A 22,609-nucleotide genomic window follows, 5' to 3' on the forward strand; every position below is an offset into this window, starting at 1 on the left:
CAGAACTAATTCAAAACGCTCAAATGGACTAAAACAACATCCGGTCGAACCGGATGTCACGGACAGACCGTTAAAAGATTCAAAATTTAAACTCAAAATTCAAAAAAAAAAATCTAACGCAACAAAAATTACCGAACCGGACATGACCGGTTACTAACTCTAAAATCAAAATTCAAAAAAAAACTGCTGAAAAATAAAATTGCAAAAAAAGCTGAAAATTAAAATGAAAAAAGAAAAGGGCCGAATATAACTTGGGGGCGCCGCGGGTGTTGTTGCGACGCCCGGTGCATATCCCACCCTCAAAAACCATGGCCACCGACGCACCTAAATTTCGGTGGCCCCTGACCTGTAGACCCTACCTAGTGCCTTCTAAATAAATGTGGACGCCAGCATTCCCATATTATTTACAAGTTTATTCAGATTTCATTATTACTATCGTATATATGCATAAAAGAAATATTTCAAGCTATACCTATATTTATGTCACCCCCTTTTTTTTTTCTTGACAAGGGTTATAAGCGCTTGGTGTGAGAAAAAAATTTAAAATAAATGTGCTTATGAATAGTAGATATATTACATACAAAGTAAAAATTTGGTTAAATGCCCTTTTTCTTTTCATTCATAAACCTATTTTAGGGCTATAAAGTTTGGATACAAATTCCGATAATTGGGGCCCCCTTACAAAATTAATGTTGTTGTAGTTTATTTTTGAGTTTAACAAAATATCAATTCGGTATAACGCATAGTATAATGACACTAATATATAATATGTACTAAGAAAATTGTTATAAACGCAACTAAGACTAAATTTGGGGTAAATCATACTCCTCGAAGAATTTGTTTCACATATTCAAGTAAAACGTAAGCTTTTAAATTTACAGGACAATTAACGGAATCGTTTTACATGTTCAGGTAAAACGTGAACTTTTAAATTCATAGAAAATTTAACGACATCGTTTTACATGTTCAGGTAAAACGTAAACTTTTAAATTTATGGTAAAACTAACGAAATCGTTTTACATGTTCAGGTAAAACGTGAACTTTTAAATTTATGGTAAAATTAACGAAATCGTTTTACATGTTCAGGTAAAACGTGAACTTTTAAATTTGTAGTAAAATTAACGACATCGTTTTACATGTTCAGGTAAAACGTAAACTGTTTTGCATTTACCAGCCAGTGCTGGTATTGTTTTGTTTTTAGTTCAATTAAGTCTAAAAAAAAATTAAAATAATAAAATGAAAGAACAAAGAAAATAATTCGGATTTGAAATGTTTCATGTATGTATATAATAATATTACTTTAATATGTATAAATTTATTTTTGACATATATTCATGTAGAATGAAGCAATTTAAGTTCCACTGCAAATTTTATGATTTGTAAGTTAAGCTCGACAATGCATTCACTTCTTGAGTTGAGGTTGATAATGAAAAAAGCAATAAAGTAGATGCCATATTAATTATTCACAATTTACACGGGCATGCTGCAGTTAGTAAGATGGCAGTAAGCAATAAAAATTTGCATGTACTTTAATTTACATTATCACTAAATTTAACAGTGTACTGATAAAGATTATAGAAAATAGTATATTTTTTGTTGATAATGTAAATTAATTTGCATTACTCGTTAATTGTATCCCTTAATATAAATTTAATGCGTTTTAACTGATAATGCAATTGAATTTGAATTACCAATAAAACTTTATTCCTTAAAGAAACAATATCAATACATTTTGCTCATTCCAAAAACATATCCGCAACAATTGCATTAATTAAAAAGTAATAGTAAAATTTTACTGTAACGCAAAGCAAATTTTAATACCTGAAACTTTTTTTCGTTTCACAGGCAGTACAAATTGCCTACCTATGACCATTAAGATATGTTTTGTTTTTTTTTTTTTGCTTCTAAGTTAATTAAACCTCTTTACTTAACTTTACGTAACGTCTCCTTTTTTTTTTGTATGGTATAATAAGTTAACTTTACTACAAGTGGATGCAGCTTGCTCTCCTTAACTTAGGTATATGCATGTATGTATGTATTACGTGTTAGGATTCTATACTAGGGTGATAGCCTTGAATTTGAATATGTTTGTATATTAATAATTAATGAAGAGGTTGGGGGAGGTACTACCGATGGTGATGCCCGTGATAATAGTAGGCGCCGTTGGTGGTGGTTGGCGCTTTGGGTCGAGGTAACCGAGTGAACCGGGTGGCGATAAAGCTTCGTGTTACCCTTCACGAGCCGGATGACTTGGCTATTTTGACGTTGATTGTATTACGCGGCAGCGTACTGCTAGCCCTGGAGGCAGAGGTGGTGTCGGACGCTTTTCCGCAGGTGGTAGTGTTCTTCGTAAACGTAGAGGAAGGGGTTTATCTCACTAGGTGTGACTGCGAAAGCCGACCTACTCCAACTGGATCTTGTGTCCACCCAAAACAACTGGTGCAAGGTTTATTACCACCCAAAATAGACGCGTAGAAACGAGATTTGTCGGAAAGAACGGTTTCGGTGCTTTGCGCTATCGACTCTTTCCTAGTTTCTGGACAATTACCTGCTTACGCGCTCAGCCGGCGAGGATGTTTTGTGATTAGTTGAGTATCGCTGGGGATGCGCTGCTCACTGCGGTTACCAAAGCAGTATAGTTGAATATCGTTGGGGATGCGAAGTGAGCAATGAGGTTACTAAAGCAGCGTATTAGCGGAGCTTGACGCCTTTGCTGCTGAAGTTATGCCCCTAGATGTTATATATTCCCATTTGTATAATTGTAGGGCCGCCAAAATTTAGCTCACGCAATTTTCCACCCTTCCTCTTTTTTTTCTTGCCGGAAACTCATGGCAATTTTCGCTAGTGATCGCCCGTCTGTCTTTTTCCTTGTTTTTTTTTCGATACTTTTTATCGCAACTTTCGCCCCATCAATAAGTGTGTTCGCGCTGACACGCTCCCAAGTGGACCGTAACCGTAGACCGTAGCAGCAGACCGTAACAACAATAAGGAACCTTAAATTTACGTTATATACTTATGTTAGGTATTGTAATATCGTAAGTGTTAGAGTTGCCAAATACATACATATCATCTTCTTACCATTTTATTAAATGTGCAAGTATGTACATTATTGATATGTTTACTATAGATTTAATTTCATTACATGGCAGCTCTTTGCTTTATTTACATATTTCTTTATTTATGCTTATTATTATTTTTCTGTACCTAATTCACCTCTAATTTTCTTGCTTCGACTTCGTGTTACGATTATATTTGATTCCGGTGATCTCGACCTTTTTCGACTATCTTCACTTTGAAAAGTAATGGGACAACTTCTAACATATGTTGTATTTGCTTTTCTTTTTTGATCTATGTGGACATGTTTTTGATAAACATTTACAACAATAACAAATCTTATATTACTCAATTTCTTTATTATACGTCGAGATATCCATTTGACTTCGTTTCCAAATATATTTCTATACAATATATTTTCATTTACTTTAAAACTCCTTTTTATTTTTCTCTTTTCCCCTTCCTGAGTAGTTGTAACCTGTTTCTGAATTTTGTTCTCTCTCTTCCTACCTTCTGTGTTCGCTAACACATCTAATAACGTTCGAGGCATATATGTAAACATTCGGCTTGCTGGCCTTTCGTTGGTAGCCGTCGAGGGGATGTTGCGGTATATAAGCAAACAATTTTGTAATTTTAACTCCCATTTTCCATTTTCGGGTCAACTAGACTATTCTTTAATGCCTGCTTCACCGTCTGTACTGCTCTTTCTGCACTTCCATTCGACTGAGGATGGTAAGAGGGAGATTTCAATACCTCTATACCATTGGAGTTACAAAAGGCTAAGTATGCATTTGAATTGAAGGGAGGCCCATTATCGCTCACTATTTTCTGTGGTAAGCCGAAAATCGCAAATATCTTTCTCAAAACATCGCAAAGACTTACCGTCTGTACGTTTCATTTCTACAGCCTCTATCCAATTAGAGTACACATCAAATAACACCAAAATCGTTATGTTTGAAATTTTACAAAAGTCGATATGAATTCTTTAGAACGGAAACTGCGCTGACTCCCATTTAGTCAAACTAGGAGGTGGATTATTTTTAAAAACACTGCAAGATTTACATTGCGTGACCCAGTTCTCTATGTCTCTATCGATGTTCGGCCACCATTCATATGAGCGCGCGATTGACCTCATTCTCACTATACCTAAGTGACTATCATGCAAGAGTTCTAATACTGCCCTAACTAACGATTTTGGAATCAGCAATTCACATTTATGCTGACGACGTACAATTGTATTTGTGCTATCCTAGTGATCGTACCAGTTCATGTATTAATAACTTAAATTACGATTTGTGTCAAATTGGTACGTGGGCTTCTATGAACGGCTTATGTCTTAACCCTAAGAAGTCGAAATGTATAGTCATTCATAGAAGGTCACTAGATAAAAGTGGAATGGAAAATTTAATTTTAGACAACACTATTATAGAATACGTTGACACGGCAAAAAATCTAGGTATAGTTTTTAACAAAACCCTGACATGGAAAGATCACATCTTCCGCACAGTGGGAAAAGTGTATGGGATGCTTCGTACACTCTGGCTTACACAATATTTTACTCCGTTACATATTCGTCTACTAATAGCAAAAGCGTACTTAATACCTACGCTCCTTTATGGTTGTGAGGTTTACTCCAATTGTGACTATGTATGTAATAGGAAACTTAATGTTGTGTATAACAACATTGCTAGATACGTCTATGGGTTGAAAAGACTTGACCACGTCTCTCAACATGCTTACAGGTTGCTAAACATTTCTTTCGATAACCTTATTAAACTTAAAACGCTCACTACGCTACATAAATTAATATATATGAAGGAACCTGACTATCTGTATCGGAGGCTAAATTTTCTCCAGTCGTCTAGATCTGTTCTCCTTACCCACGTCAGACATCGTATGCTAATATCTGATCGCCAGTTCTTCATTAATTCCATACGTCTTTGGAACTCGCTCCCTTCTAGACTTAGGCTTATAAGCAATGCTCTGCTCTTCAATAAAGAATTAACAAGTTTCTATAATAACCTAGACAATTAAAATACTGATTCCTTTTAAGCAAATGTACTCTATCATTCCTTTATTTATCTATTTACTATTTATTAAATATATTATTTGTTGTAACCTTTTCTTAGCCATAGTCATTAGCTTTAAGTTTCAAGATTAGATTGTTCCTATTTTATGCCTTTTACCGACTAGCACTGTAAAATAATTTTTGTCAAATTGTTGTGCTGGGATGAATTGCCTAATAAATACAAATACAAATAAAATACAATCGATCGCCATAAGAAATGCAACCATCTTCTATTGCCAGTGACACGCTTAGAAAAATAAGCTTTTAGCTCTGTTTTCACAGTATTCGGCCAATCTTTCGATTTAATTATCTTATATCATCTCTTTAACAGTCTTATTCGGGCAGCCGCCTTACGCAGACGTGTTTTTCTCGCAGCGCAACTAAGTCTATAGACACTATAGTGTGTTAAACAAGCTTGTATTGTATTTTTCTTCTACGCGACCGTTAGTGTATATATTATTTCTAAGTGGTTGTGTTAAAAACTACATATTTGGTAGCTGAAATCAAACAAAATGAAAGGGGCTAACCCCCCTCATAGAAATAGGTTTAAACACCTAGATCCGGACGAGAATATATCTCTTCCTACAACCAAATCTAAAAGACCAAGGGAAGAGGATTTTGTACCTATACCGCCAATAGCACAAAATGATAACCATATACCACGATACATCATAGTCACCGCCATCGCCCAAAACAACACTGAAACCCGACCATTAGCATCCTATAACGTTTTCCAAATAGAAAAAGGGCTTAAACACATAAGTTCCGAATACTCTGAAGTAACAGAGCTTAAATCTGGTGACCTGCTGATAAAGGCAAATAACCTTAACGCAGCAGAAAAATTCATCAAAGCAACCTATATTGATGTTGTACCAGTTAAAATATCATTTCACAAAAACCTCAATTCAACACAGGGTAGAATATTTTCGAAAAACATTATCCACCTTACTGAAAAAGAGTTATTGGAAGGCTTAGCAGACCAAAAAGTAATCGAAGTTAGGAAAGTCATGAAGGTAACTAACGATACACCAGCACCAACAGGAGCAGCAATTCTAATATTTAATCTAATCCGGAGACCAGAAAAAATTAGCTTGGGCTGGGAAAAAGTCGCAGTTCAAGAATACATTCCTAACCCTATGAAATGCAGAAATTGCTTGAAGTTGGGGCATACAAAAAATAATTGCAAAGGTAATCAGCTGTGCAAGCAATGTGCGACACCTCCACCTCATGATACTTGCTCGAGAATCTTCTGTGTAAATTGCAATATTGACACACATACTTCTGAAGACCCCGCCCGTCCTAGCTTCCTCAAGCATAAATCCATCAACAAAATAAAAATTGAACGTCGGTGTACTGTAAGAGAAACTTGGAAATTGTACAACAGTAACCCCACTGCTTTCCAAATAGAACCCAGAAGCAAGCATACAAACAAGGCTTCGTATGCACAAATTACAAAAAATAATAACATCGAACGACCGCTAAAAGAAAATATCAAACAGGTCACCGCACCAGATCCACAACCTTCAAATAACATTCAAAACCAAGAAAACACAAACCAAACACAAAATCAGTACAAAACCACCTCAAAATAACATTCAAAAGACAAGTTCAAACTCCAATATTGATACATTGATTACAAAGATAACAGAAAAAGCTAAACAAAATACAACAACAAACGCACTAGCTAATAATACAAACGCAGAAAGTGGAGACATAGAAATGTCACCTTGCACAACAACAAACAATAATAATTACCACTCAACTCCAATACACTCAATTAATAACAAAACTCACAACAACTCTAGCGACTACACCCAACCGCAAATATACCAATCACCTATAACTAATTTAACACAAGACCTAATAGAAAGCAATAACTACTTCGTCCAAACAAAACAATTTGACAGCGACATCTCTGACTTTGAATAAATAAAACAATTTAAACGTTTAAAAATATGGATATCGGACTTAATTTTTCAATCCTCCAATGGAACATTCAAGGATATATCAATAATAAATATGCCCTTGAATTACTAGTTAAAAAACATAATCCCGATATCATTATATTACAAGAAACACACATAGTGCAAAAGAATCTGCATCTACTACATTTACCTAATTATAGAACTTTTAAACATAATAAAGATTTTCAATACGCCAAATCTGGCATTATCTTCTTAATAAAAAGTACTTTAAACGTATCAAATCATGTGGTATCTAGGAATAACCTCCTTCATCAATCACTTACCGTACATGGATTGACGGATCTCCACATAACTAATATATATAAAGAAGTAGATGTATATCTTACTTCACAACTGCTTGACAGCATTCCACTATACAGCTGTGGGCATCATCTACTGCTTGGTGATTTGAACTCACACAACACACTATGGGGATCATAAACCACGAACCGTACCGGGAAAATATGGGAAGAATTCGCAAACTGTAGAAACTTAGTCTTCTTGAATGATGGTTCGCCAACGCTGCTCAACACAAAAAACACTCTGACGACTGTAGATGTAACTATGGCTAGTGCAGAACTGGCAGGTATCCTAACTTGGAACTGCTATCCAGAAGGAAATGACCACTTCCCAATTTTGATTTCCAACAAAATTTCCAAAAAAATTTAAACCGGGTTTTGTAGATGCTAAAGCAAATTGGGAGATTTTTTCAAAAAAGACCGTAAAAGTAAGTCGAGAATTTAAAGTAACGACCAACATTAACCAAGAGGCAGCCAACATAAAGAAAATTATCAGGAAGGCTGTCATGCCAGTAAAAAAGAATACAAAGCCACGCAAAACCCCCGTATGGTTTAATGCCGAGATAGCCAAATTAATTGGATTAAAGAACTTCGCGTGGAAGGTCTATAAAGTGAAACGAAATCTTGCTAATATAATAAAATACAAACAACTCTGCGCACAGGTAAAGCGTGCATGTAAACAAGCCAAGAGGGATACATGGCAAAACTTTATCAACTCCCTTAACCCTACTATGGATACAAGGACAATATGGAACAAAATTAAAAAAGTCAAATCGCCACAATATATAAGTTTTCCCAATTTTTTTCAGAAAACGAGTGCCTTACTCATCCCCAACAGATAGCAGATAAATTTGCAGAAACATGGAGTTTAATAGGCTCCGACAATTCGTTTGCTACACAAGTTATACTGGCTAAACAAAACTATAAAATTGACTCCCCATCCGGGGAAGCACTCAGTCTTCATAAATATTTTTCCAATATAACAATCGATGACCTCAATGTAGCAATAAAAAATTCAAAAGGCACAACACCGGGAATTGATAAAATAACATACTGCATGATACAACATTCGGACATCTCGCTGAAGAAGAGAATATGCAAGTTATACACGGGAATACTCGAAACTGGAACTTATCCGCACTACTGGAAGGTAGCAGTTCTTGCTCCAATTCCCAAACCAAATAAAAACGCAAATCTGGTGGAAGGATACAGACCCATTTCGCTAATATCGGTCCTAGCTAAAGTATTTGACAAAATTCTTGCGAGGAAAATTAGAGAACACTACAAATCGCACTTTCTCCCAGAGCAACAGGCCTTCCTCCCACAGCGTGGAGTACATACATTGTGTCACGCATTTAAAGCAAAAATAAAAGACAATCTTAAAGCAAATAAACACAAATGTTATATTTTCAGAAGACATAGAAAAGGCCTTTGATAGAGTTATTTCATTTGTTGTAATAAAAGAACTTTCTTCCTGGGGTGTTCCGGCACTAGTGCTGAAAACTATACATTCCTTTATGTCGCATCGTAGAATTATAGTTCGAGTAGATGGTTTTGTATCGAAGTTTCTCAATCTAGACAATGGCCTCCCCCAAGGATCTCCACTGTCAGTCATATTATTTGCAGCATATTGTAATACGCTTATTAAAAATATTAGAAACATAAATGGGGTGGACTTTATTGGTGTATACGCTGACAACATCTTTGTTGTATCTTCAGGCTCAGCAGAACAAATAAATAACAGCCTTGGTGAAGTAAACACCAAAGTACAAAGGTGGGCAGAAGCAACTGGTGCAGTAGTACCAATTAATAAGGCAGAAGCTATGCATGTATGCAAAAAACACAAATTTGATATATCCGCATTGAAAATAGGCAACCAAGATGTTAGGTTCAAACCCCATATCTCAATCCTTGGCATCACTTTCTCCAGAAATGCACTATGGACTGAGCATATCAACAAAATTTGCGAAAAACTAATCAAGGTTAATAACCTACTAAAGATATTCTGTACGAGGAACAAAGGACCACACATAGACATTGCCATATAAATCAGTCGAGCTATATGTGAAGGAATAATTCAACACGGACTCACGGTTTATGGGTGGACATCCGAAAAGAATAAAAACAAAATCAATGCATGTATGAATAGATGCTTTCGAACGACTGCAGGGTTGCTCATGGCCACCCCAATAGCCGCCCTCAGACTAGAAGCGCGGTACCACGTAATCGATTGGCAACTACAAAGAAGGTCAGCTCGCAGCGAAAGCTTTGACACTGCCAGATCACCCATTACACGAGCATATGTGGGAGCTACAATCAGCCAATAGAAGAAAAGTAGGCGGCAGAAACGCTAGCGCTCTGGAAAATATTATACGCTACCTTAACATTAAAAAAACATCCATACCAGCACAACCACTAAGGAAATCACCTAAAATAAAATTCCATACGGATATGACACTCAGCGAATTCAAAAAAGAAAACACAAATGCTAACATCTTTAAAACCTTCTACGCAAAAATAAAAAATGAATTCAACCCAGAACTTATCTTGTTCACTGACGACTCTAGGCAGTGCGACACCTCAACCTATGCTTTAGTAGAACAAACTTCAGTTGACTCCTTTAAAACTCTGAAGCAAAGTCTATTACCGCTACTTGCAGGAATCTTCGATGCAGAACTTGCAGCTGTTAAACAGGCAATTATATACGCTGCTGAAAGAAAAGCAAAAACGTTGATATGTTCCGACAGCCAAAGTGTAGTCAAATACATTGGCTCTACTGCATATAATGGACCGGAAATCCAAAGACCTAGAGATGTTCAATTAATAAAAATCCTTTGGGTTCCAGGCCACAAATGAAGAAGCTGATCACATAGCAAAAGCAGCGCTCCGGTTACCATTAACTGTGGAAGTACCTTGCTATAGCAGTATTATAAGAAACCATTGTTATAGTTGTCAAGATGTTGAAGAACAAGAAAAATGGAAAAGTTCAAATATATTTCTTCGAACACACAACCCGGGTACAAAGAGGCCAAACTACAATATAAACTTTACCAGCGATGAAAGTATAAAGATTGCAAGAATGAGAGTTGGAACCACGTTGTTCAACATATCTCATCATTACAATGATAATGGCCCGATTCAATGTTCGACATGCTCCACTGCATTGACTCCCGAACACATGATGCAAATTTGTCCGTTGACGAAAGTATCAACCCCCATGGATGTTGCACTAGATTGCAGTAAAACGGAAACAATTAACACTGTCAATAACGCCTTGAAAACCCACAACGTCTACCACACTACTTAACACAGCAACGAAAAATAAATACCCTTTAAGTTAAGACAATATACACTTAGCTTTTTTTTTTTTTTTTTTTTTTATAATGGACGTTGTGGCAGCGCGCTGCCCTCAAGTGGCCCAATGAAACCAGGCTAATCCTGTTCACTGTTCACGCGATCGATTTATATATATATATAATAACTTTTTTTTTATTTTTTATTTTGCCGAGTCTTTGATGGGCAGCGGTTTGTCAAGCGTCACGATCTGAGACTGCTCAGCTACAGAAGAAATTTCATCAGCCAAGCGTAATACTTAAAGAGAACAGAAGCAAACGTATTATACATTAATTTAGAGAGGTGAGAACAATCTTTTTTATAGAAAAAAGGGAGTCCGAGCTATCAAATGTGTTTGAGTGAGAGTTATAATCTTGGCATAAACGCCGAAAAGGTTCATTTTGTTCGAAATTCGTTCTACATTGTTTCAGCAGAAGAGGTTTGAAGTGTCTCGATGTCCGAGAGGGAACGCAAAAGTTCACTTCATTCAGAAGGAATGGGCTCGAAATTGATCCATTTAAAATTTTTGTCATAAATATCACACCAAGCATTTCCCTTCGACTAGCAAGAGTTGGAAGATTGATAAGCTTTAATCGATTAGTATAAGGTGGAAGATTAGTTAAAGAGTCCCATTGGAAATTTCTTAAGGCAAATAGTAAAAATTGTTTTTGTATTGATTCGAGACTGTCTGCATGGACTTGATAACGCGGATTCCAAATTATCGAGCCGTATTCTAATATTGGCCTAACTAATGTTGTAAAAAGTGCTTTAGTTATGTAAGGGTCGTTAAATTCTTTTGACCACCGTTTAACAAATGCAAAAACACCTTTGCCTTTATTCACTGTAGCATTAATATGAAGATTGAAACTAAGTTTGGAATCCATCATGACTCCCAAGTCAATAAAATTATTTACAGTTTCTAGATTATAGTTGTTAATTGTATATGAAGCTGGTGGCGAAACTCTCCGAGAAAAACACATGAATTTACATTTTTTGAGATTGAGCGGCATATAATTTACATTGCACCAGGTAACCAAGTGATTTAAATCCATTTGAAGCAAGGAATGTTCCTCAACCGAGGCACATGATTTGAAAAGTTTTACATCGTCTGCGTACATCAAGATTTTTGAGTATTTAATTGTACCAGATATATCGTTTATGAACAACAAGAACAGAATCGGACCAAGATGGCTGCCCTGAGGAACACCAGAAGAAACATTGATGACCCCAGAAAGTGTATTTTTAAAGATTACTTTTTGCGTACGATAACCAAGATACGAAGAAATCCAACATATAAGACGGGGTTGAAAACCGAGTTGACTGAGCTTATGAATAAGTAATGGGTGTGATACTTTGTCGAAAGCTTTACTGAAATCGGTGTAAATTACATCAGTGTGAAGGCCTTTTCTAAATCCATTAGAAACATGGGTGGTAAATTCTAGTAAATTGGTGATAGGTGATTTGCCCTTACAGAACCCATGCTGCGAGCTTGCAATTATGGGGGAAATAGGGAATGTTAGGTGGTGGGTAACAATAGCCTCAAATAACTGTGGGATAGCGGATAACTTTGCTATGCCCCGGTAGTTTTCTATTGAAGACCTGCTTCCATTTTTATGAAGCGGAATAAGAAAAGATTCCTTCCATATTGTTGGGAAAACGCCGTAAATTAAAGATAAATTAAATAAATCTGTTAGCGGCTGATAGATGTTTGCGGCACATTTTTTAAGAAAGTGTGTCGGGATCCTGTCGGGGCCGTATGAATATGATACTTTTAAAGTTTTTAAATAAGATAATACATCTTCTGAAGATATAAATGGAGCTCTGATTGAATAACATGAATCAATATGGTATGGGTATTCATTAGGTGAAACGTTGGTCTCAATAGAGTAATTTGATTTGAAAAATTCCGCAAAGAAGTCGGCGATCTCTTGATCATCGCTGGAAATATTATCTTGGAATTTCATGGATGATGGAAACCCTTTCACCCTGCGTTTAGATTTTACGAATCCGTAAAATGCCTTCGGGTTGCAAATTATATTTCTTTTCATTTTACAAAGATAAGCTTTGTAACACTTTTTGTTCAATTGAAAATACTTGCAGCGTAGAATCGAGTACTGTAAGTAATGGTTATGTAAACCCGTCTTTTTGAACAACTTGAAAGATCGAGACTTTTTATTCTTTAAAATTTTCAGCTCTTTAGTGAACCATACTTGGCTTGTATCGGAATGTACACAAATCCGCTTAGGTACGTATTTTTCAAAAAGACAGTAAATGGTATTGTAAAAGTGAGAAACGCTTTGCTCCACATCAGCATTAAATGTTGGCCACACTATTCGAGATAGATCACGATTTAATTTTTTAAAATTGGCCTTCGCAAAGTCGAAGCGATAACTGGAGTCGTATCGTTTATTTCCGCTGTTACAAGCATAATTTACAACTTCGTAAACTATTTTGAGGGAAGGGTGGTAAGCATCTTCAGGTTCAATAATGGGTTCGCATCGACTAATGGAATATTTAGATTCATCATCCACAAAGGCTAAATCCAACACTCTTCCGAATTTATTCGATTGGATGTTGATTTGTTGAAGGCACAGCTCAGACATTCCGTCTAGAAATTCATTGTTGGAAGACTTTGACGAAACTGGTACGATATTAAAGTCAGAGATGCACCATGATATGTGTGGCATATTGAAGTCACCCAAGACAATAATGGAATCGGAAGGCTTTAGCATCGAATTAACAGTTCTTAGCAAGGAAATGTGATTCATATAAACGGACAGTTCAGAAGATGGCGGGATATAACAGATGGCCAAATAAATGTGGATATTTGCTATTTGTGTGCGTATGCACAAGAACTCAGTTGTATCGGTGGCGGTTACGCAAATCTCTTCAGATGGTATTGAAGAGTGTACAGCAAGCAGAACCCCACCTCCAACCCTGTTCAGGCGGTCATTTCGATATATCTGGTAGTCATTACAGAGGATCTCTGAGTTAAAAACATGAGGTTTCAGCCAGGTTTCGGTTAAAGCAATTATATCGTAGCTTGAGTTAAATGATTTTAAAAACAGTTCTGTTAACTTGGTGTTTAAGCCTCTAACATTTTGGTAAAGTATATCTAAAGCAGATTTTTCGTTTAGTTTTTTGACTCAGTGTTATTAACAGGGATCTTTGCCAATATGTCTTAATTGCAGGGAACCATATGGTCTCAGTAACCAGGTACCCTAATCAAAAATAGTTTATAAAAATTTATTTGTAAACTATGATGAAAATAATAATAATAATAATCTCTTTAAGATTTTGTTCTTTCCTGTTTCTTGCCTGACTTCATCAATTTTAAGTGGAAAATTATTGATGGCCACATTATTGATACTATTTCTTCTTCTAATGGTTTATCTAGTGGAAGTCTCGATAGCCCATCAGCGTGCTGCATATCTGAGCCTTTTCTGTAGCGGATTTCGAAGTCATACATCGATAAGAAAATCGCCCACCTTTGTAAACGATCAGCTGCTACAACTGACATCTCTTTTTTTCTTCCAAAAATCGCTCGTAGCGGCTGATGGTGTTGTTGTTGTTGTTGTTGTTGTAGCGATTAGTTACTCCCCGAAGGCTTTGGGGAGTGTTATCGATGTGATGGTCCTTTGTCGGATACAGATCCGATACGCTCCGGTAACACAGCACCATTAAGGTGCTGACCAGACCATCTCAGGAACGATTTATATGGCCACATTAAACCTTCAGGCCATCCCTCCCTCCCCACCCCCAAGTTCCATGAGGAGCTTGGGGTCGCCAGAGCCTCGTCTGTTAGTGAAACGGGATTCGCCGCTCGAAGGTGAGGTTGACAATTGGGTTGGAGAAGCTATGTATTGCGCTACACAACCCCTTGAATCCCTGCGGCTGATGGTCTGTTTGTATAGTAAATTTCAACCCATAAATATATTTGTGAAACTTTTTTATTGCAAAAACAATAGCCAATGCCTCTCTATGCAGCTGAGAGTAATTTTTTTCCGCCTTGGATAGTGTGCTTGATGCAAACATAACCGGTTTCTCCTCGCCATCAATAATGTGTGATAACACCGCTCCCACTCCGTACGGACTAGCATCGCACGCAACAACAATTGGCTTCGATGGATCATAGTGAGTAAGAACATCAATGTTGAGAATGAGCTTTTTTACTCTTTTCAAAGCAAGCACTATGCTCCGCTGTCCATTTGAAGTCAACATGTTTGCTATTCAGCGTATACAAGCACGAGAGTTCTCTAGATAAATTTGGTAAAAATTTACCATGCCTAAATAAGAAGCCAATTGAGCTTTGTTTAGCGGCTCAGGAGCGTTTAAAACCGCTTCGATTTTCTCTTGGCTTGGTCGAATACCCTCTTGCTTTATGGAGTATCCTAAATAGCAAAGTTCCTTAGAAAAAATACGCATTTCTCTTCGTTCACTCTTACGTTATACTAAAATATCATCAAAATATACGTGAACTTTATCCAACCCTTTCAAAATCTCGCACATTATACCATTGAAGATTTGGGGCGCGGTCTTCAGCCCAAAAATTAGTGTGGTATATTGAAAAAGACCAATATGTGTATTAATTGTTAACAATTCCCCTGACCGCTCAGACACGCTCTGCACGCGTGGGTTCGAATCCCATCCTCGTCGCCAGTAATATGTATATATGGCAGAATTAATACGATACCGGGAACTGCTAGTGAGAGACTAACTTTATTGAAAAGAAGAAGACAATAAGGAACCTTAAATTTACATTATATACTTATGTTAGGTATTGTAATATCGTAAGTGTTAGAGTTGCCAAATACATACATATCATATACAAAGCCGTATATCTCTTGTGTTTTTCCGTACTAAACTATTGGAGAAGAGTATTCGGATCTGCTTGGCCTGATTACATTCTTTTCTAATAACTCATCTAAAATCTCCTGAACTTTTTCTCTCTCATTATATGCTAATCTCCGCGGAGGGTAAAGGAAAGGCTTTTCATTATTTAATAAAAGCTTCATTTTGCAATAAGTTTCTGGTTCATCATTTTTTTTCTGGTTCATCGGGGCGTTCGTAGTACAAATAAAGACTTAAATATTTTATCAAATTTTTGTTTTGTTTCCCAATTATTTCATTATTTTCAATATATGAATCCTTCTTATTTATATCTATTGTCATTAAAGTACAATACATATTTTCATAAGAATCACAAGCATATGCTTCATTTTTAAATTTCCATTTAGCCAAATTTAAGTAATCCCTACCCAAAATTACAGGGTAAGTCATAGTCTCATCTGACACAACAAACAAACATAAATCTCTTTCACAATTATTATATGAAATAATGCATTTAAGTTGATCAATTATTTTAAGTTGGCATTTGTTGATTCCGAAAAATGTATTTTTAGGTTTAATGTTTCTAACTAAAAGTATATCGGGCACGAACTGTTGGCGGATAAAACTTATTGAGCTGCCTGTGTCAATTAAAGTACCTAGTGTTGATTGAAATATGTAACTATCTTTAATGAAACTATATTTTATATTTCTTACGTAATCATCGTCATTACCATCGCCTTCTTCATCAACGTGATTGATACTTCTTGTCGGACATTCAGCAGCATAGTGCCCTTTCTGTGCGCATGCATGACAAGTTCCTTTTTCACGTTTAGGTTTGCTGCAGACAACTGCTAAATGGCCCAAAGGATTGCAATTAAAACATTTTATAGATTTTGATTGTTGAACTGCATCATTTTTTTTAAACGGAAAGTCTTTTCTCAACTTGAGACCCTGGAACGCTTTGATCAAACTTTGTTTTTCTTTGAATCGTTGCATTTTGGCTTGCGAACGTAAATCGTAATCTGGGACACCGTCAATGATATGTTCTATTAAATCCACTTCACTCATTGCCATTTTATTTGATAGTATTATTTTTTCATTAAAATACTGCTGAAATGTTTCATTCGTCTGCCACTTTCGTGCTTCAAATGATTTTATTAGCACCAAACGACTAGATCGATCTTCAAACAGTAACTGCATTTCTTCAAGTAAATTTCGAACAGTAAGTGACATTGCATCCGATCGCGAATGAAACCAGCGTAAAGCACGTCCTTTTAACTTTGTTGAAATAAGCGCTTTCATAACACTTTCATTTAGAAACTATCATTTCCCGAAATAAAAAACGAAGATTCATTTTGATTATGCTCCATGTTGCATTTCATTATCGCATTTTCTCTCTTCAATAACTCAATCTCCTTTTTTGAACCTCATTTTCTCTCTTTATAAGATTCAATTCCATTTTGATTATTTTCAATTCACTTACTTGACTAACCGGTTCGTTGAGATTTTGATTTGTCTCACATGCATTTAGGTTAGGTTAGGTTGAACTGGCCGGTCCATGAGGACCTCACATAGACTGATTGAGTCCGTAGTGTTACCAGAAGTTTGTTTTAACGACCAAACTGAAAAACCCTATCAAAAACCAGGACCTATGTTATAAAATAACTCCGTCCTCTTGGCAAATACTAGAAGCTTCGTAGGACTTGAACCACTTGCAGCTTCTAGATCTAACAGCTGTATCACTCCTAATAGCTGGAGTCCTAGTCTGGCAAGTGCAGGGCACGAGCACAGATCGTTTCCTCCTCCAACCCGCACTTCCTGCAGCTTCTAGATCTAACAGCTGTATCACTCCTAATAGCTGGAGTCCTAGTATGGCAAGTGCAGGGCACGAGCACAGATCGTTTCCTCCTCCAACCCGCACTTCCTACATCTGCTATCACTGGCCAAGCCTAATTTAAAGGCATGTGACGCCAGAAGGCAGTGTCCAGTCAGAATACCCGTCATGAGTCTACAGTCCTCTTTTTTTTTTTTAACATTGTTAGTCTAAGGTTGTAAGACCTACACATAATCTTCAACACTTTACAGCCCCGCGCTTGAACCCATGCCTTTCCCGCTTGGTCGATCATGTGCACCTCTCGCCTTCTCTGCCCCGAGGCACCGAGCCTGGTTGCAGTTGTTAATGCTATTTTCTTTGCTACCAGGTCTACAGGTGGAATGTGCAGAATGGCATACAGTGCAGCCGTTGGGGTTGTTTTCAGGGCTCCCGTAATGCTAAGCATCGATAGGCTGCATACCCCCTCCAATTTTTTGAGGTATGTCGTTTTTTGTGTGGCTTTCTACCAAACAAGAACTCCATAGTATAGAATAGGGTTTACAATCGCTGTAAAATCCCAATGAGAAAGAGAGGGCGATAAGCCCCACGTACACCCCAGCATTCTTTTACATGCATAGAGTGCCGTTGAGTCCTCCACGTTGAGCTTCCAAAACAGCTTACTGTCTAGGATGATTCCTAGATATTTTGTGCAAGGTTTCTCCTGTAAGGTCACCCCTCCTAACTTAGGCCTGGTCCAATTTGGGACCTTATACCTCTTTGTAAACAAGACCATATCCGTCTTCTCCGCATTGACTTTCAACCCGACATTAGATGCCCAGGTATGAATATCGCGAAGCGCCCGATCCATCAAAGAACTAATCGTTGGAAGACACTTTCCACATATGACAATTGCAACGTCATCTGCGTAAGCCGTAAGTTTTACGGGTCCCTCATCGAATCGCTTGAGCAGTTGATTGATGACCAGCTCCACAGCAGAGGTGATAGCACCCCTCCCTGCGGCGTGCCCCTGTCCACTGATTTCGTGCCTTCGTACAATCCCCATTGTGGTGTAATCTTCCTGCAATTTAACATGCAGCCGATCCATCTGATTAAGGCGGGATGTACTTTAATGTAATTAAGATAATATCGCAGTTTTTCTTGAATAATTGCGGGACTACTTCGGGATAATTTCTGGATTGTTTTCAGGATCATCTCATCATTATTGTGAATGAAGACATGGCTGGGTTTTTTGGTTTGTTTGAAGTAGAACTGAAACCGAAGGAACCGACAGAGCATAGCCGAAGCCGCATAATCTGCTGTAGCTCGGTCAAACTTTAGAAATAACTGTTCTAGGTTTAAATATAAAAGTACTACTTTGTTAAGTCTGGCATAAGTTTACTAACAGTTTGAACAAAGTATCAGTTTTGTTTGAATACGGTAACGGGTGCCAAAATAAATCTAGACGTTCAGACATAGTCAAAACGAATTTTAACGTTTGGTTATATCACTCAACGTTTTACATTCTCAGGCTGACCTTTTAGAAAGTAAAAATTACGTATTTTTTATCCTTATAAGCTATTAACTAAAATGTTTTTATTTATAATACGCAGCTTTCGCCAATCGAACGTTACGCAATGCGGTTTGTTGAAGAAACTGGTGCTGCATGGACTGCCGAACAACTACGCGCAGCGGAAGAAGAAATTGAAGCGCAAAAAAGGGAATGGGAAGCAAATCGTTTGGCAGCATTGCAAAAGGAGGAAGAAATGCTTAAACAGGAGGCTGAAGCTGATGAAATGCTCACTTATAATTGCAAGGATGCAAATAATCAGGTTAATAATAAAAAACAAGGAACTACTTCAACTAAAACAAAAACTATGATTAAGTCAAATAGAAGAAGAGGAGTACTTAAACAAAAGATAGGTCGCGGTGGTAAATTAGGTAGACGTAGGGTGAACAAAACTTCGGTTGATACCGTTGCTGCCAGCAGCCGACAAGGTTTAAATCGTGTTGTAAGATCGCGAAATAATAGTATAGCGGAAAAACAGGCTAAGCCGAATAAAAGTGCTAATCAGAGTGTACGTAGCAGACGAAATAATAGTGTGAGCAATAGAAGTAGAGTTAATAGTATTGACGTAGGGCGGGGGTCTACCGCCAGGGGTAGTACTACGAGAGCAACAAAACGATCGTTCTCTCCAACAGAATCCGCAGAAGAGCCTGTGGAGTCGACGATGACAATACCAAAATCCACTAGAAAGACAACACGTACTTCAATGGCGGTAGAAGCAACAGCGGTCACCAACAAGGGAACAGGAGGAGGGGATACAGATGACGATGATGCAACCGACGATGATGTGTCAGATTCTCAAGACGACAACCAGCCTTCAGTAGCAACGAGATCAACAAAAAATCCTACTGGAGTAAAAAATCAAAACTTGTTGAATCGTCGCCGCATGATGCAGAAACGTAAAATGCTTAGGGAAAATGCGAATTCAAGGATTAATACGAGAAAGCGTACAGTAAGTGGTACTACGCCCCATGCTATAAATCCCACAAAAGGCAAAGTAATTAATAATGTAACAAGTAGAAATGCAATAAACCGACGTCAAACACGCAATAGTCCGAAAAAGACGCGTAGTAGCCCACGGAAGCATTGTACAGGTAATGACGAGAATGAGGAGGAGGAAGAAGTGGCGTCTACAGATGAAGATGAAGAGAAATCGGCAAACGAAAGCGAGCAAATCGCAGATGAAAATGATGGCGCGGATGAAGAAGAGGCATATACTGTGGGTAGCTCAAATGAATCATCCGAAAATGATAACAATTACAATAGTGTGAGAAGTCATTGCAGTGAGGATGAAGTTGAGCAAAAAAGTAAATACGAGAATGAAGATGCGAGTGAAGAGGAAGAAAAAGTAAAGAAAGTGCGCAAACGGTTGCCAAGAAAATCCTACTCACCATGTAAAAAAAATTTACGCTCCAGAAATGTTTGCTCTCCGACACCAGACCAACAATCTGAAAACGATATCAACAGCACTGCTGAAGGCGGAAGTGAGAATGATGCCTGCAGTTATGTGACTGTGCTCGATATAGCCGAACAGGATGATTACTATGATAGCGATGAGGCGGACGTAGACAATAATGAGGCGAATAGCGGAAGTGCAACCGAAGATGATGAGAATGTTACGCATATGCATAAGCGGTTCGAAAATGGGCGACGACGCAACGATTTAGATGTACCAACAAATTCGAATAGTTTAGATGTATGGAATGCGCATACGCAAATACATGATACAACTACAACGAATTCGACATACTACAATGTGTCGGATGAATCGGACTCTGAAGAAAATGAGACACTGCTCGTACATTTGAATGCCTCGTCATCAGCGACAAAACGTGGAAGCGTCGCCGGTGGAAATACATCTGCGTCGAAATTGAGAGCAGCAAATACGACGCCATCACCTGCTGGAGGTTATCAAAACCCTGCTGATGTTAACAGCCCGCGTACGCGTTCACGTGGAGCGGTGAAAATTAATCTATGGACATTAGATACTGGTCCTGTGTTGCCAGATATACGTACTTCGCGGTTTGCAAAAAAAGAACAACCAAGGCGGCGAAGTAGAAGATTGAGTACAGCGAAATATTCGTCAACGCCGAATACAAGCCATATATACCAGAGTGACGACGATGTTGATGAGGAAGACGAATATGGTGAGGAGAATGATGGCGAGTGCGAGGTCGAAGAGGCGCAGCATTTGATGGATAGCGATACCGAGAATGCCAACACAAATCATAAAACTAGATTGAGTAACAGCACTAGCCAAGCAAGTAGTGTCACAGCGACTAGTAAGTTGATGGCTGCCGCGGCAAAAGCGCCTGCGTCAAAAGCAAATGCGGCAAACATGTCTGTAACCGGCCGTGGCCGATTGTCAAAGAAAAGTGTTCCTGCAGCAAATATACGCTCTGGTACAACAACACTTCATCGTTGGCTATTGAAAACGCCGAAATGTACGAAAAAAGCTGATGCGCCTTCTGAAGGCGATGCATATGAAACAACTACAAATGATCTCTTGGATCCTTTAGCTGACAATAGCGCAGTTTCAAGTATGGACTCTACAGAGTCGGTAATATTACCGAAAATGGCAGCCAATCGGACAAGTAATGGACCAACATGATGCTATAGAAGGGTTGCTGACGCAATTGGTGATATACATTAATAATTAACCAGTGAAGATATGCTACTGAAGTAGCGCGAGATCACTCAGTTATTCACTCACTATGATTTAAATACTGTGACAGTATTATTACATATTAATCAGCACTGTTTCTTGTGCATTTGAGCTGTCGTGCATTCTGGTGCGTTGATGTACGTTTGTTGGGTTATTTTCATTTGGATAATATTGAGACTACTCTAGGTGGAGGGCGGATAACACTTTCACTTGAAAGAAGGGCGTACAAAAAATAGTTCTCATATTTGCGCATGCGTCGAATTGAAAGTTTTACATGTCCTTACTGTCCATACTACTCTTGGCTGGGGCTCGCGTTCATGCGCAATATGTACAGTGCATGGTAGAGGAAAAGCATAATACTTCAATAAGGAGAGGTCTTCATAATTGTAAAAGGAAATCTGCTAGTTTTACAATTAATACAGAGTTAAATATTTTACTCTTGTAAATATGTCTGTTTAGCTAACAGTTAAGTAGTTAAGTTAGTTACTGTACAATTCATGGCTAAGAAAACAGGGTGTGTATGCCAAGTAAATATCTTATAACTAATGAGGGTGCGTCAGATTTGATGATAAAGAACGCCGTGCGATAATTTTGGAGAACCAGCGTATATTTTGAAACGGTAATGTTTTGTAAGATAATGGTGAATATGTTGAAAAAAATAAAGAAGGAGTATATTCTCTATTGCCATGCGAACAAAGTATCGGTCGGGTTTGGATAAAATAGTATAACGAATTTAGCGAAACTCCGCTTATTTCACACCTTCTGATAACGTTCGTATCGCTAAACTGTTGAATAAAACACTCCAATGTTCTGTATTACAAAATGGTCTTTATTAGACTGCTTTGAAAGCACTTCACAATAACACTTATACTTCGCAACTGATAGCGTGTTTAAAACAAACTGAATTGCTCATGCCTCAGCTTGTGCTGCTTTTATACTCTTCGGTTTCCTCGTTCGCATACTTCTAGGAGTTCCTTCTTCTAGAATTTACTACTTAGTTACCAACTATAAACTACAGA

General features: G+C 37.6%; 1 protein-coding gene across 3 annotated transcripts in view; it reads left to right on the top strand.

Annotated features, from left to right (window-relative positions):
* The window catches only part of dom (domino), a 169,260-nt gene that overhangs the window by 96,689 nt on the left and 49,962 nt on the right, over positions 1-22,609 (top strand). For all 3 annotated transcript variants that reach the window (XM_067776462.1, XM_067776460.1, XM_067776461.1), the window contains exon 12: positions 18,972-19,190. In XM_067776462.1, coding sequence (XP_067632563.1) covers positions 18,972-19,190 — 219 coding nt within the window. The remainder of the gene's footprint in view (positions 1-18,971; positions 19,191-22,609) is intronic.

Source organism: Eurosta solidaginis, chromosome 3, assembly GCF_040869045.1.
Source record: "Eurosta solidaginis isolate ZX-2024a chromosome 3, ASM4086904v1, whole genome shotgun sequence".
NCBI lineage: Eukaryota > Metazoa > Arthropoda > Insecta > Diptera > Tephritidae > Eurosta > Eurosta solidaginis.